At 43.4% G+C, this 17548-nt stretch overlaps 2 protein-coding genes across 4 annotated transcripts in view; one reads left to right on the top strand and one right to left on the bottom strand.

Moving 5' to 3' along the window:
• The window catches only part of GPR89B (G protein-coupled receptor 89B), a 59442-nt gene extending 58354 nt beyond the window's left edge, over positions 1-1088 (bottom strand). The window contains exon 1 of the mRNA XM_069202629.1: positions 791-1088. Within this exon, the coding sequence (XP_069058730.1) occupies positions 791-832 (42 nt within the window). The 5' untranslated portion in view covers positions 833-1088. The remainder of the gene's footprint in view (positions 1-790) is intronic.
• Positions 1089-1312: 224 nt separating this feature from the next.
• The window catches only part of GTPBP8 (GTP binding protein 8), a 74433-nt gene continuing 58197 nt past the window's right edge, over positions 1313-17548 (top strand). Inside the window, exon 1 of one of the 3 annotated variants that reach the window (XM_069202633.1) lies at positions 1313-1434. The gene's annotated coding sequence lies outside the window, so the exon portion shown is untranslated. Of the gene's footprint in view, positions 1581-17548 lie in introns of all 3 variants that reach the window. The other 2 variants (XM_069202631.1, XM_069202632.1) reach the window with 2 other exon arrangements.

Raw genomic sequence — 17548 nt, 5'->3', positions numbered from 1 at the left:
CTTCGACCCTTAAAGTTAAAGCCTACTAAAAAGGGGGCGCTTGGTAATGCGGTGGGCTTGTACTAGTAATTGGATCCTGCGATTCCGGGAGCAATGGCACCACACGACAACCTGCCAATCTAGCATCCCATCCTCACCTCAAAACAAGTGTGCTATGATAACAGGCAGACAATATGATGATGAGACTGGTGCTCAAGTTAACTACATGCTTAACTTTCAACTCCTGACACGAGCAACCCTTCTCCCACCTGCACAGCGTAGAATTGTCAATGATCAGGCGTCCAATCCTCTGCATGATTTTCAAACGGGTGGCTTACCTACATACCAAGCATACCTGCACCCATGACCTATGTCTTAGTTCTACACTTAAAGCACAACCACGCCACACGTACTCACAAGCACAACACGGACATGCCCTACCACGCACACCAGCAATAAGACATACAAACAGCACTCAGACCTTCAAAAAAAAAAAAGTTCCTATTCGCCCACTCAAAACACAGCCTACACCAGTTCTGTACAAAGAAGTCAAAGTGTCATGATGTGACAGTTTGCTAAAATAATGCCTTTACTTAAACGCTATGCAGGGAATCTAATAGGCGTGGAAGGAGGCTGCTACGTTAGTCTGTGAACTAAGAAGAGACCCAGAAATATTGTTTCAATTTTGTGCTATCCTCTCCATAGAGAATTCCAGGAAAACATTTAAGACAGAAAACCCCACTACTAATACTAAGCACAGCAGCATAGTTGTTCTGGCACGTTTTGGGATATGACTAAAGAGACAGCCCACCTGGGAAATGACCATGAATATGGAATCAATCAGGAAGCTCATGGTGCTGCTGAAGAGGAAGCTCTTTGGTCACCTAGATGGTCTTCAGTTCCAAGAGTAACTAGTGCAAGAGATGCCACATACGAGATTCCAAGCCTTCTCCGTGGTCGCCAGATGCGTTTACGTAGCAAGAGCGTTATAGCGTTTGCTGGTCACCAGGGTAACCACAATGTCCAGAGGACCTCTTGCTATCCCTTAATTAAGACTGGACTGCACATAGTTTCTATACTTGTTTTCGGAGGTCCTTTGTCCCGTCATTACGGTAATTACGTGGAGCAGGGTCAAAGCAGAGGCACCAAGCCACTCTCAGCCACTCGCGTGGGCTGACACATTAAAACTGACGTGACTAAAGGTTGAATGGCTAGTATTGGTAGCGGTGGGTCTTGTCAGCTGTTTATTGGCTGTAGGACAGGAAACATGACATGTACCGTCGCCTGGGATTGGCTATCAGGACCTATGAAAGTTGTTTATTGGCCGTGGAGTCCTAAAGCATGCGCAGGACCCTGCGGTAGATCGTGCATGTTTGCTCGCGAGTAACAAGGATGCAGAAGAGTTTATTATCAGTGCTGCGAGAGAGCCTGCAGTTGTGAGAACAGCCTGCTCGTGTGAGTGAATCACTGTCCAGATTCGAGACCAGTCGGTAAAAGGTAGTCACTTGTGTGAATAGGATTACATTTATGACCATATTCGTATTCAAAGTAGGATAAACTCAACGACTTCTATAATGCAACCCGCCGCCTAGAGCCACCCGGTCAGTATATCGTCACACTACTCTGCCCCTGATCTTTCAGCTCGCATCTTCCGCCTGACCTACACTTCAATTCACGATGTACCAGCTAATATACTTGAGGTTCCTTGACCGCTATAGTAATTATTGAACGTAGCTGTTCTGGCACAAACCCCCTAATCTGTTACGCTAATAGGATAGTTTCTCTTTTAAATAGTGGTTCCCTGACACGCTACAATTCCCTGCGCGATGTGCTGCTCAAGGCCAGGGTTTTTTCCATTTGTATTCTGGGACTTGTGGTCCTTTTTTATTTATAATGGAATAAACCTAACTAAAAGTCCCAGAATTCAAAGACAACATCTGGGCTGGAGCAACAGATCACGCGTTGACCTGGGAAACTTAGCAGGGCTGATGTTCTTTGATCAAGTGGTTATTAATAATAATGCTCTGCGGTTCTTCTACTCGCTGTTTAACCGTTCAGACTTTATTCATATATAGAAAATAAAAGGCACACGGACTTTAATTATGGAGACCTAAACGTTTATAAAATTAACAAAACTGTATAAGAAACTAAAAGTCATATGTTAACCTTCACTTTTCTGGTCATTTGGTTTTGTATTTAATACATTTTATAAAGAGCTCCGTGTCTTACTTGAGCAGACCTAAAAAGGTGTGTAAAAAAGCATTATCAGACTGAGTCTAGGAGAGCTGGAATTTAACTGTCTCTGACGTTCTTGTAATGCAGCTTCTGTTTGATTAGTTTGGTTTCCTAAGGATTTCCAATTTGGCGTGCATCTTAGATTCGGGTTAAGCCTTAGAGTTTGATTTAGAGTGCTGTTGCTCCATCAGGGCGACAGAAGAAAATATTCTGTCGTTCTGACCGGGTAACCACACTCCAAATTTAGAGATGTCTGCTGCCTCAGCAGACACCGAAACATCGCTTACATTGGCAGGAACCACCGCCACAGTGTTTTCTGTCAAAGTTAATGAATTTATTTCCCTATATTAACAAAGCTAGCACGATATAAATGTGTCTCAACACCAAATGATATATGTAAATGAACATTAATAGCTGTCCATAACGGCGAAAAAGATGCAATCTATGCAGCATTTGAATAACAATGCATTCGATGATAGCAACGCAAACCACTAAAACTATAATCTGTAATGGGCTAATTGCATACATTAGTCAGCATAACAAGGTCTCAAATTGCATCGTGCAACAAATGAATCCTCATCTAACCTCAAATTAGCATCTGCATGCAGGACTTCATGCAAAAACAATTTAGCAACATTAATTTGGAAAACTCCTAACTAGGGCTCTTATCAAAAATCAGCAGTTGGTTACCTAAAAAGAAAACACAATGCAATTGTACATTTTCCTTTCATATTTACCAAATTCAATCAGCATTCAAGGAAGTCTTCGTCTCACAGGTACCGGTTTCGATCAGCATGGGACGGGGCAAAGGGGCAGGGTGGACGGGGCAATTGCCTCACAGCGGCAAGATAAAAGGACAAAACTACTACTTTATGCAAAGGGACGAATCAAAGTTAAAGTCTCTAGGGCGAGAATTACTTAAAGTCTCTAGAAGATGGCAAAATGACGATGTCGGCAAGATGGGCCATAATGGCTGCAATGGGCAATAATGTCCAATGTCCTCAATGGGTAATGGCTAATGGCTGCTTTCTTCTTGTGCACCAGGTTTTTATAAACAACAGTTCAAATCCAGTAGGGTCTTCCATTGGAGGGTTCATAGGTTGGCTTCAAATTGTCCAATCAAAAACAACAATTCACAAGCTTCTACCTAGGCATACATTATCCTTGGAGTCGGGAACGTAAGTTGCAACATATTTTACCAATTAACTCGCTTTCAGAGCTTCCATTGTCCGCACCTGCAGATTGACCTTGGAGCAAAGAAGAAGATGCCAGGCTGGTACGAAACCTTAAAGATAAGCATGTGAACCGATCTTCACTGGAAAAGTACAGCTTCAAGCAAGAATACACGTTTATTAGCACATTGGAAAAACACGAGCATCTAAACCGTGAGACAAGGCAACTAGGCCGAAGCCTCCACTAAAGTTATGCTAAGTTAAAACACTTCAAACAAGCAAATCATGGCACACGTTTACGGTTATGTCAGATTAGTACAATTCTAATACATCACGTTATATAAAGCACGCGTATAAATGTTGGCGAACTACTCTGAGGGCACATTTGTCCCCGTACAATCTTTATTAGTTCGGTTAAAGTCACACTTGATTATTGCAGCACTACGTTTTATGCGCTAATAAATGTAAAACCTTCATTTCTGCGTCATCAATCCCTCCTCTGATGACTACTTGTCATCACACAAAACTATTCCCACAAATTTTATTCCACTAAAATTCTGTCAGTTCTCTTTGCCTTTTAGTTCCCCTTGTTCTTGCCTTGTATTCTTCTGCCATTCTTTTCATCATTTTCTTTTCCTTCCTTCTCTTAATTCTTGCCATGATCATTAGTATTCCCCTCTTTATTCCCCAAATCCCAAAAATGCAAATTAGTACTATTAGTATTCCCTGTATTATTTTTAGTAATATTCCATTCCAAATGCCACCAAGCCAATTTCCCACTGAAGCAACTCCCTTTCCAACCTTCTCCCAAACTCCTGGTTCTTTCAATTCCTTCAAGTCTGCACTCTCTTTTGTTAGATTAGCAAGCATTGTTTTAATCTTCACACTGTTGTCTGGTATATACGTGCAACAGTGACGCGCACCAAGCATTTTGCAAACGCCGCCATCCTTTGCTAAAAGAATGTCTAGGGCAAGCCTGTTTTGAAGAGTCATAGCTCTTTCTGCTGCAAGTTCAGCATCCATCAGGATTATAGCACCTGAAAACTTTGTCAACATGTTATCCACTATAGTAGACAACTTTCTTATTTTGATGGAATTCAACACAACTCCCAATGAAGGAATCATGGCTCCAAATATATCTCCTACCACAGCAGCTGCGGTCTCTCTTTTCTGGATACGATGAGATCCAGGCGTCTTTGGAATCACTGATAGGTCATCCAGTTGATAAACCTTTGGGAACACTATACCCAAATAACATCTCCCCCACCATCCCTTTGGAAGACGATAATAGGCATTATGCCCACAAATGTAATATACACCAGGTATGACAGGGTCAAGTCCGTTCAGCATGAATGTCCATTTGGCCTTAAAGATAAACGTATGTTTACATTCACTCGCTCCCACGAAAATGTTATCATAATAAGATTCACCACGATATATACAAAATTTCCCTACATGCCAAGCGTCTAAAGCTATCTTTCCTTGTGTTTTTATTGCGGCAAAAGCATAATTATCTACTGAAGTCCTCTTACTTAGCTCCTTTTCTAATTTCGCATTCATTTGTGCCCTTCTATCATCTGTGCGATCTAAGAAGCTTATTTCTACTGCAGATAGCGAGCAGGTAAGATTTTCCCTATGAGCATGAGCCGTTTCAAAAGGTTGCATTGGCTCGAAAAATTCCCTCATTATTTTAGCATCCCAATCTTTAGCAATCTGGCTTAGTTGCGTTATTATAGGAACATATGCAAAGGTAACATCATAGTTTGAATAAAAATACTGTATGTTAGTTTGACCATAAAATCTAGAAGTTACTAAACTACATGTAATCCCATATGTAAGAGGCATGTGGTGATAAGTCACCCCTTCCGTTACCGATGTCGGTATCTGTGTACACACATAACAATCTTTCGCATCCATAGTCTCAACATATTCTGTTAGTAGGCGATAGAAAACATTATACGAAAGTTCCTTCTTATCATGCAAGTGTCTCTCATCTAATTCTAGTCTTTTCAATGCGGTTAGTTCAGTGACAGTAACAGGAGCAGAAGTAGAAGCATCAGTTTTCTCATTCTCACCCTTACCATGCGTTGCAAGCACTATTGCCATTATTATTAGTACACATGCAGTTATCAAGCCTATACACGCATATTTACAATATTTCACTCTACTGTTTTGTGTAGCGTACCTAGTCATGATCTGTATAGAATCAGAGAGCTAGAAGCACTTATAAAAGAAACTATTTAGCAATTAGTTACAAAGCTGAACGAGCGCAATGTTCACACAGTTTTCTTCAGAAGCCCAGTCACTTATCGGTTAGCAGCATTTGTCTCAATTCGGCAATAACTCAGTCTTTTATCAGTTAGCAACGTTGTCTCAAATCGGGTTTAAGAGTCAATCAGGTTATCAAAGTCTTATCAAGTTAGCAAATGTCTCATCCGGTTTAGCAATGTCTCAGCTGGTTGTATCACGTTAGATTATAGCAAGCAATGTCATTTATAATTTTTTTTTTTTTTTTTTTTTTTTCAGTCAATAGTGTCCATAAAACTTTTCTTTTCTATTGGTATCTCTTCTTCTTCGTTCTCGAGGCTAAGAGATACAAATTTGTCGGTCCAATCGTCATTGACTACATATGCCCATTCTGGACCGGAATATCTCCTGTTTGGTATCCTTTTCCTTTTCAATTTTGCATCTCTCTTTGATTCTGCCTCACTGGTACTTTCCTCTTTGGCCAAGTCTTTTTCTTCACTTGCTGTCGGTACCACGACAGACACTTCCTTTCTTTTCTCTTTCACTCTTGGCCCTTCACTGTCGTTCAACGTTTCTCTAGTTCTTAGTTTTACTGGTGATATTCTTGGTCTTCTCTTTGCACTGTGTCCACTTGATGGACCTGCGATCTCTTCTGAGGAAGTTTGAACAGTTTCGTTCTGTTCTGCCTTGTCCCCTCCTTCTGGGGAGTCAATCAGGTTTTCCTTTTCTTTTTCAGTACCGTCTGCTTCTGGGAAAGCCCTCCTCTGATCAGGCTCCCCTGCTTCTTCACCTCTTTCGAGCCCTTTGTCACCGTTACTTTCTTCAGGCTCTTTGTCACTTTCAGCTGCTTCAGGCTCTTTGTTACCTTCAGCTGCTTCGTCGCTGTCTGAGGTTTCTCCTTGGTCTTCCCCAAGTGAATCGATTGTTTCGTCCTCAGAGAATATTTCTCTCTCCTCTATTTCTGCCTGTTCGCTTCTAGTTCTGTTTTGCTCTGTCTCAGCGCTCGGCACTTTGTTATCAGGTACTGGCAGTTTCAGCGCTTCAACTTCCTCATCTGTGGGACACAACACTTTCTTTGTATGACTGGCGTGGATCCAGTTGGGAACTCCCGCACACTTCACAGCGGTAGTGGTCGTCAGGATCACTTGGAAAGGGCCTTTCCAACGGGGTTCCAGACACGACTTCCTCACGTGCTTCTTTATCACGACCCAGTCACCTGCTTTCAGTGTGTGTCCTGGACCTTGGATCGGTGGCAAGGTGGTTGCTTCCACCTGGTGAGAGAAAGAGCGAACCACGTCAGCCAGACCTTTGCAGTAGTCTAACACCATATCATCTGTAATATTCAAAAGCGCGTTTGCGGGAACTGCAGGAAGTCTCATGGCCCTGCCCATGAGAATTTCGTGCGGGGACAATCCAGTCTTTCTGTCAGGGGTGTTTCTCATTGACATTAACACCAAAGGCAATGCGTCAGGCCATTTCAAATTTGTCGATGCACATATTTTTGCCATTCTTGATTTCAGTGTACCATTCATTTGTTCCACCAGTCCTGAGGCTTCAGGGCGATAGCTACAATGCAGTTTTTGCTCAATGTTCAGCGCTGCGCAAAGTAACTTTATCACCTCGTTATTGAAGTGACTTCCTCTATCTGATTCTAAAGAGATCGGGAATCCGAAACGTGGTATCAACTCCCTCAACAATAGTTTTGCAACTGTAAGGCTGTCATTTCTACGTGTGGGGTATGCTTCAATCCAGTGACTAAAAATGCACACAATCACCAACACATACTTCAGACCTCCATGCACAGGCATCTCAATAAAGTCCATCTGCATTCTGCTGAACGGGCCACCCGCCCTGCCAATGTGGCTCACGTTCACAACCGTTCCCTTCCCTGGGTTCATCTGCTGACAAATGACACAACGATGGCAAACTGCTTCTGCAACTTGACGGAATCTGGGGTTAAACCAATCAGTTTTGAACAATCTTATCATGGCATCTCTCCCTAGGTGAGCCTGCCCATGATAGAACCGCGCTAGCTGCGAGAAGAGACTATTTGGTAAAACAAATTTTCCCTCATTTGAAACCCATAACTCATCTGGTCTCCTTGTACATTGTGACTTAATCCAGGAAACTCTTTCATCCTCCCTGACGCTATTCTGTAATGCTTTTAGTTCATCCATTGTATCCACGACCTTCAAGGCAAATGCTTCAGCTGGTTCGAGCTCTGGCTCACTTATCAAATTCCATTAATCCCTGAGCAATATACAGTTCAAGGCACAAAATCTTGCGACTTGATCCGCATATGCATTTCCCAGGGAAACATAGTCCTGTCCTTTTGTATGAGCACTACACTTTACCACTGCAATTTCGGCTGGCATCTGAATGGCGTGTAACAATTCCCTTATTCTCTCCCCGTTTTTCACTGGGGACCCTGAAGAGGTCAGGAAACCTCTCTGTGACCATAGTTGCCCAAAGTCGTGCACAATTCCAAACCCGTACTGACTGTCAGTGTAAATGGTAACCTTCATCAATGTAGACAGTTGGCATGCTCTTGTAAGGGCTACAAGCTCTGCTACTTGTGGGGAATAGACTCCTTGAAGCCAGGACACTTCCAAGACACCTGTTACAGTACATACAGCATATCCTGCTTTCAAAATTCCCAATGCATCTCTTAAACATGACCCATCAACAAAAACAATTTGGTCATTTTCATCAAGCTTAGTATCCTTAATGTCAGGTCGGGGTTTTGTGCAAAATTCAGTCACCTGAAGGCAGTCATGCTCGACGTCTTCAGTGTTCTCAATTTCAGCATTTTCACTGGGAAGCAAGGTTGCTGGATTCAACGTAGTGCACCTTTTCAGCTGCACATTCGGTGAGCCCAGAATTATTGTTTCATACCTTGTGAGTCTTGCTCCAGTCATGTGTTGCGTTCGGGAGCGGGTCAAAAGTATCTCAACTGAGTGAGGGACCATGACTGTTAATGGGTGTCCCATCACTATTCCTTCACTCTGAGTGAGGCTGATACCAACTGCTGCTACGGCGCGCAAACACCCTGGCAGTGCTGCTGCGACCGGATCCAAAGTAGCTGAAAAATACGCTACTGGTCTGTTTATGCCACCATGGGCTTGGGTCAAGACAGACAAAGAACATGCATCACGTTCATGACAAAACAATGTGAAAGGCTTTGTGTAATCAGGCATACCTAACGCTGGAGCCCTGCACATGCATTCTTTCAATTCAATAAAAGCATCCATCTCATCTCCTTTCAGCTCAATTTCATCCAAGGCATCCTTCTGGGTCAGTTTCAGTAAAGGCTTTGCTAGGGTTGAGAAGTTGGGAATCCACTGACGACAGTAGCTCACCATCCCCAAAAACTTCCTCACCTCCCTCCTTGTCTTTGGTGGCCTCATTTGAAGTACACTTGTTATTCTTTCCTTCATTATTCTCCGTGACCCTTTCTCTATTTGATGACCCAAGTATTTCACTTTCTTCTGACAGAACTGCAACTTTGAAGGAGACACCTTGTGTCCATTCCTTCCCAAATGGTTCAGTAGAGCAATGGTGTCGGCTGTGCAGCCACTTTCTGTCTTAGATGCAATCAGTAAGTCATCAATGTACTGTACTAGGGTTGACTCGAATGGAAATTCTAACGCTTCCAAGTCTTTCTTTAGAATCTGATTGAAAATTGACGGTGACTCAGAAAACCCTTGAGGAATTCGACACCAACTGTAAACTCTGTCTAAGAATTTGAAACAAAAGAGAAATTGGCTGTCCTCATGAAGAGGCACCGAAAAGAATGCTTGTGACAAGTCGATGACTGAGAACCACTCGGCATCGCAAGGGACTTGAAACATTATCACAGCTGGATTCGGTACTACAGTGCAGCATTTAATTATGATGTCATTTATTTTCCTCAAGTCCTGCACTATTCGGACCTTTCCACTCGGCTTTATTAGTCCCATGATTGGTGAATTACATGGACTGCTTAACACTTCTTTCAGTACTCCCTGTTTTACAAACTCGTCAATGAGTTGGGCGACTTTCATGAGGGTGGCTTGTGCCATGTGGTATTGTGGGGTCTGGGGAAATATTACATTGGGTTTTACGGTCACTTTCACTGGTTCCACTCCTTTCACCAATCCCACCTCTTTTCCTGTCATATCCCACACTTCCTTTCCGACTGTTTCCCGTAATTCAGCTGGAATATCTTCTTCAGTTATCATTGGAAAAAGGTTAATCAAAGGATATTCTTCATCGACAGTTTCCATCTCATCCCCTTCTACACTGTCCTCTTCTTCCCCATCACTGCTCGTCTGAATTCTAACTCCATCGTTCGAACACATAATCGAACATCCCAATTTGCACAATAGGTCTCTCCCTAACAGTGCTATCGGGCTTGAGTGACATACCACAAAATTATGTAACCCTTGATAGTTACCAATTCTGACTTGTACTGGATCTGTGATTGGGTTCGTCAGGTGCCTGTTTGCTACTCCCACTACTTGAACTGTTCTCCCTGAGAGTGGCAAATTTGGTACTTCAATGCTCCTAACAGTTGAACGTGTGGCTCCTGTGTCAACCAAGAATGAAACACGATGACCCATAACTCTTCCCTCCACATATGGACCCTTTTGATCAACTTCCAAGGATGCTGCAAGCACACAATTTCCCTCCTCCTCTGAACTTTCACTCTCCCATACATTGTTTATTCCATTCTCACTGTGTAATGGGAACTGTTGTACTGTGCCATTTGTATTCATCACCTGACCCGAGACCTGTGGAGGAACCATCACTTGCTGCTGACTCACTGGTGCCAAAGGTATTTGCATTTGCTGATTAGGTACCCTGGGAAACTGCTGTTGCATTGGCTGCATTTGCGTCATCTGCATATGGGGCATCTGCATCTGCTGCGGCTGCATGGGCTGTAATCCCTGCAGCTGATTTATGGTCTGAAAATTTGGGTTTGGACCTCTCATTTTCGGTCCCCTCGTTGTCTGGAATGCATTGACATCATTGTTTTGCTGACCAACACCTGCACCTTCCTGCACCACCATCGGGCACTCGCGTTTCCAATGCCCGACAATTCCGCACACGTGACATGGCATCATCCTTTTCATTGCCTGCACACCATTCGGAATCGCAACAGTGTTCAAATCCGGACCATTACTCCCAAAGCCTCCTCTGCCTCTGCCTCTCACCTGTGGCTGAAACACCATGTTTCCCTGCGGCTGCGGCTGCGGCATCTGCTGTTGGAACCCTTGCAACCCTTGCAAACCTGTCTGAGCTGCTTTAAGTTGCATCACCATCACTTTCTCTTTCAACCTTTTCTGTTTCACTTCAATTTCGTCGCTACAGTATTTCGCATAATTCAACACCTCATCAATAGGTTTCGACTGCCAACAAATCAAATGCGTCTTTATCATCTGACTTATCTCTGGTCTCAGCCCTTCCACAAATCTAAACACAAAATGAAGCATGTCCTTCGCCTCTATTGTTTCCGTGCCACTGTAGTTCTTGAACGCCTTCAACAACCTCTCATAGTAACCATGAATCGACTCTTTAGCCTCTTGGGCAGTTCGATCAATCTTCTGCCAATCCACATTTTTCGCGGCAACCTTCGTCTTCAAATGCTCAATCACCTTATAGTACAAGCTCATTACCATAGGTGATGGTGCACCCGTATCCCTGTCTCTCTCTGGTTCACTTGTCGGCCAACCTACAGCCCTTTTGCAGTCTTCCCACAAATCTGCCGGAACCACAATCTCAGAGGGTGTTCAGGTCTTCCCAAAGACATTTTGCAAGCTTCACAAACCTATCAGTCTGTTGATACCATTCAATCGGTTTCTCTCTCAGTTTGGGAAAATCATCCGTAAAAGACTGAATGTCGCTTCTGTGCCACGGTACATGTATTAATTTTCCCCCTGCTGTCTCCCTCATTGGTAACATGGTTATTGCATCACTACTCTGTGGTCTTTTCTCCTTATGCTCTGGGACACTATCTTTCTTCTTTTCCTTTTTCTTTACCCATCTACTTTCCCATTTGTCTAAGCACCTCCACACTTGTGCACTCTGCAGCAATTCTCTAAGGTGCGTTTTCATGCCTGCTGACCTCATGTGTTCAAAGTCTGTGGTCCCGAAATCCAATCTATAGCTCCTGCTCAAGTGTTTTGTCTTGTCTATCTCAACCCCGTTTTTGTCAGCTATTTCTTGCAACCTTCTATGTACCTTGTTCACTTCTCTCGTAATCCTGGGACATAGATACCTCAGCTCTTCTTCCGAGTAGGACTTTAACCTATTCAAACCCATAGTCCCTTCCACCAATTCTTCTGCTTCCATGTTCAACCTGACCTTATTCTGATAGTCTTCTCCCTTCCCACTGGCTGAGCTTTGTGTGGAATTCAGACTGTTGAACCACTGTGTCAGCTGTTGCGCATTCAACCCCATCAGTGTAGCATTCACATCGACTGCCATTGATGGTTGCGGCAACTTTTCAGTGTTCGATGATAGCGGTATCATCAGTGGGGGACTCGACCTCACCACTGTTGACTGAGCACATATGGGACTAAACTCCATCAAGGACCCAGATCCAGTTGGCAGAGCCGCTATCGGAGTTGTCTCTGGACTGTTTTCTATGCACCTCCTTTCCGTCCCACTCTGCACCATTGATCCTTGACCGCTCATACCTGAGTTAGGCTGAATGTACAAAGGTACCGGTGGACCTACAGTAATGGGTAGGGATATCGCATCTGGGTTCTGTCCATTTCCCCAGGTTCTGAGGCATGTTCATTCCCACACTATGGGTCATCGTTGCCGGCATGCCCGTCTGACTCCCCGTCATCTGAGCATGTGCGGTTCCCCCCTGCATCTGCTTTTGAGGCATCAAAAGCTGGGTTGATTCAGCTTGTGCCAATGTTGGGTTGCGACCATTCTGTACTCCCATTACGGTTGGATCTAGAATCATTCCCGTACTGTTGTCACTGCTGTAGTACCTTGGGACCTGCGGCTGATAATTTTCTGCTGGTTTCAATATAGGCACATCTGGATATATTCTCCTAACCTGCGGTATCTGCGGGGTGAACAGTAAACTCGGGTCCTTAGATCCCGATGGCGTTTCTGAATTCGGAGTTTCATTATTCTGTACCGGTGCCGGAGGGGCAGAACTGGTACTTGGACCTTGTTCACTCTCTGCATAAGGTGGTGGACGGTCGTTCAGCAATTGCATGATAAACTCCTCATCCTCTGACTCCTCTTCTCTCCTGAACTTTTCCTCGTCCTCTCTATCTTTGGAACACCTCCTGTTTGTCTTACATGTAGCTTTCTTGCCTGTCGCCTCTTCTTCCTTAGCAATTGCGGGAAACAATTTTATCCCCTGCAATATATCTGACCTCCACACCTTCTGTGCATTATCCCACCTAGCGTCCGCTAGTGTCTTTTCTACCTTTCTTATCCTGGTCTCGAACTTCTTTTGCTGTTGCTGTCTAGCCATTAGTTCCCAAATCGCTAGAGCCTCAAACTGTGCTGGCCTTAGAGGTACCTTCATGTCGTACATCGCGAATCTCAAATTCTCTAGGATCCTTATATTGAATGTCCCATGGATTGGGAACGCTACGCTCCCATGTCTCTCTGTCAGCTTGTGCCATTGCTTTAGCCAAAGACACGGAGCTACCCCCCTTTCCTCCATTACAATGTAAGCTGGTGTACCTTCGGGTGGCGTCTCCTCTCCTACGCTCGCTTTAATGTAAGACTCCCCCTTCATCGCACTCTTTAATGCTTTAAAAAATTTCATTTTCTCGTCTTTTATTTCACAAAGTTTGTAATCAATAGGTGACTTTAATTCCCGGAATACTCTTCGCTTGCCTTTCCCCTTCCAATCGAGCCCCACGGACTGCGTCCAATCCGTGCGCAACCCTTCTCTGCAACCAACCTATCCCAGCGCGGCTCCTAGTGACGTCACACTCACACACACTGCGGCTGACAAAGCCTCGCGGCTTGTCCTCCTTCACTCAGCTCCTCTCGTAACAACTTCTAGCATGTATCGCGAGCAACCAAATAATAATAAAACAGATCTGTCGGTTTACTACAGGAAGGGTAACACAATCGCTTCAGGACCTTAGGGATTTTTCACTAGCCTCGGCAGTTATTCCATCTTTCTCGGTCCCCACTTTCGCAAGCAAATCTGACCCGCAGACTCTGCTCTCAACTTGTCAATGATCTATTCTAGTGCACTTAGAATTTGTCAAAGCCCGAAGTCGAAGTTTTCTTTCACTCCCTTAACACACGTACCGACTCGTTGACCACGCCCGGTCAACCTATTAAACCGACCAGACCACAACATAAAACAAGTGTCTCATACACTTTTCAACATACTCCGGAGTCTCTTGACCTCGCAGGGCCCGTCTCAACAACAACAACCACGTGGACCTTTTTCTGCACAAAGCGCCACATGCACATGAAGTTCGACGACTTCCCTACTCTCACACTCGGAGTCGCACCTCCGCTATTCTCTAAAATCCTCGCAACCTTTTCAAACAATCTGCGGCAATAAGCTGTGCAAGCGCAATATCCTAACTTCACTCATACCGTCACTAGTACCGCCAACGCCGATTTCACACCTCCATTCTCTCCATTCGCAAGCTCCGAGATCCCGGGAAAGTCGCGGGGGACTTAGGGCATCATCATTCTCTCAATCTGTTTTTACCCAAGAAAAATCTAATTCAACACCATATACTTCTCGAGTGGGGTCTCAAAGAGCGTAACCTTCAATTCAACACCATATACCTCTCGAGTGGGGTCCCAAAGGGCGAAACCGTTACCTCTCGAGTGGGGTCCCAAAGGGCGAAACCATTACCTCTCGAGTGGGGTCCCAAAGGGCGAAACCGTCCTCTGCTACCATCTACTGATAGAGCGTTCCGTCCTAATAAATTACCTGTATTTGGACGCTCTTGGGTCGATGAATCTTTTGACCAAGTGGGGCTCTCTTCACCCGAGATTAGTCAATTTAATCAAATCAATAATCAATAACGAACATAAGCAATGCCCTGATCAACATAACACTTCACAATTAATCCAGAAAACATTTTGGCGAACCATGACCTTTCGGCCATGAATAACCACACCAGTTTATTTAAAGTTAATGAATTTATTTCCCTATATTAACAAAGCTAGCACGATATAAATGTGTCTCAACACCAAATGATATATGTAAATGAACATTAATAGCTGTCCATAACGGCGAAAAAGATGCAATCTATGCAGCATTTGAATAACAATGCATTCGATGATAGCAACGCAAACCACTAAAACTATAATCTGTAATGGGCTAATTGCATACATTAGTCAGCATAACAAGGTCTCAAATTGCATCGTGCAACAAATGAATCCTCATCTAACCTCAAATTAGCATCTGCATGCGGGACTTCATGCAAAAACAATTTAGCAACATTAATTTGAAAAACTCCTAACTAGGGCTCTTATCAAAAATCAGCAGTTGGTTACCTAAAAAGAAAACACAATGCAATTGTACATTTTCCTTTCATATTTACCAAATTCAATCAGCATTCAAGGAAGTCTTCGTCTCACAGGTACCGGTTTCGATCAGCATGGGACGGGGCAAAGGGGCAGGGTGGACAGGGCAATTGCCTCACAGCGGCAAGATAAAAGGACAAAACTACTACTTTATGCAAAGGGACGAATCAAAGTTAAAGTCTCTAGGGCGAGAATTACTTAAAGTCTCTAGAAGATGGCAAAATGACGATGTCGGCAAGATGGGCCATAATGGCTGCAATGGGCAATAATGTCCAATGTCCTCAATGGGTAATGGCTAATGGCTGCTTTCTTCTTGTGCACCAGGTTTTTATAAACAACAGTTCAAATCCAGTAGGGTCTTCCATTGGAGGGTTCATAGGTTGGCTTCAAATTGTCCAATCAAAAACAACAATTCACAAGCTTCTACCTAGGCATACATTATCCTTGGAGTCGGGAACGTAAGTTGCAACATATTTTACCAATTAACTCACTTTCAGAGCTTCCATTGTCCGCACCTGCAGATTGACCTTGGAGCAAAGAAGAAGATGCCAGGCTGGCACGAAACCTTAAAGATAAGCATGTGAACCGATCTTCACTGGAAAAGTACAGCTTCAAGCAAGAATACACGTTTATTAGTACATTGGAAAAACACGAGCATCTAAACCGTGAGACAAGGCAACTAGGCCGAAGCCTCCACTAAAGTTATGCTAAGTTAAAACACTTCAAACAAGCAAATCATGGCACACGTTTACGGTTATGTCAGATTAGTACAATTCTAATACATCACGTTATATAAAGCACGCTTATAAATGTTGGCGAACTACTCTGAGGGCACATTTGTCCCCGTACAATCTTTATTAGTTCGGTTAAAGTCACACTTGATTATTGCAGCACTACGTTTTATGCGCTAATAAATGTAAAACCTTCATTTCTGCGTCATCATGTGCCGTACGGCTCCGTCAGCATAATGGAACTAAACAGCACACTTTTAATTTATTTTTTTATTCTCAAAAACAATCCCAAAGGAAGACTTTATTTTTGAAAATATAAAACACAGTGACCCCACTCGTCATAGGAGTTTCTTCCATAGCGTGGTGGTCAGTGAACTGTTTTCACTTTCACTTATTAACATACGTTTTGGATGACTGTTGTAGTGTCCTCCTCAGCCCGGGTACCCCGCCAATGACTACGCCACACTCCGAGCTGAATACTGCACATCTTTATTCTTTTGCGTGTAACTGCAAACTCAACATGCCAAACCAAGCTTTCATTGCATTCTGCTCTAATCACCATGTCACACTTCTACAGTGTCTGTTTGGAGCCAAAAACGGCTCCATCATAAAACTCGCAAGACACTACATCTTTCCCTCTGTTAAATAAAAAGTTTTTTTTTTTTTTTTTACAAAATCTGTACACATACATACATATATATATATATATATATATATATATATATATATATATATATACACACACAACTTCATCTGTGGTTACTGGAAGCTGAGAGCTGTCATCTTCAGTGTTGGAGATTTTTGAAGATAGTGAAGAGGTAACAGCAGTCACTGAGTTCTCAGATTCAGTCTTTCCTTCAGCATCTCAATTTGATGACCGAGGAGTCAAAGGCCCAAATTGGGAAGAGTCTCTGGTAACAGCCTTGCCAGGGCACTGGGCAGTCACCATGTGTCCCTTGATAGACACCACGGGGAAAGGTTTTGCATCCTATTGAGCATCAGATTTCCTTCTTCGCATCTGTTGGGTGACCACTAAATCTCTTCTCTTAAAATTGATATTCCTTGTATGTCGTCTCTTATCCACATTGGCTTTTATCTTCTGCTTGTTAACCAAGTCCTTTGTACGAGTCATGTTCTCACTTTCTTCTCTATTGTTGGTCTATTGAGGTAACTTGGTTGTCATTGCTCTCCCAAACTTCAAAGTCACAAGACTTTCAGCTGTGGTCGAGTGAGGTGTTGAACGATAAGCTCATAGGGTGGAATTTAATACAGTTTTCAAAATGAGCTTCACAAAAGATGCACGCTGTACTGCTTTCTTTACCGTACTCAGGGGTGTGGAATTTAATGAAATATCTACTTGTCCATTGGACATATAGCGTCACTAATCTACTTGTCCTGTAAATAAATCTACTTGTCCCTTTGGTGCCATGTAGAGTGGTGACACATTATGGCAGCAATCTCATTATATAAGAGCTCTGATACTAGCCTCTCTGATTATGCCAGGGCTAATACTATAGTAGGGCTTGAATACTAGCAATTTCCTTATTTTGCCACCTTTCTATAGAGCTACATAGTGGGGCTGGAGGCAGCAGTAAGCAAATGTTCCAGTGTTGGAATGCTTTTTTGAGTCTGTGTAAACCTACTTACTAAGTTGCATGTTTT

The sequence above is a fragment of the Pleurodeles waltl genome, chromosome 8 (genome assembly GCF_031143425.1).
Source record: "Pleurodeles waltl isolate 20211129_DDA chromosome 8, aPleWal1.hap1.20221129, whole genome shotgun sequence".
Classification (NCBI taxonomy): Eukaryota; Metazoa; Chordata; class Amphibia; order Caudata; family Salamandridae; genus Pleurodeles; species Pleurodeles waltl.
The sequence above is the reverse complement of the archived record's forward strand: the minus strand, read 5'-3'. Positions and strand labels throughout refer to the sequence as shown.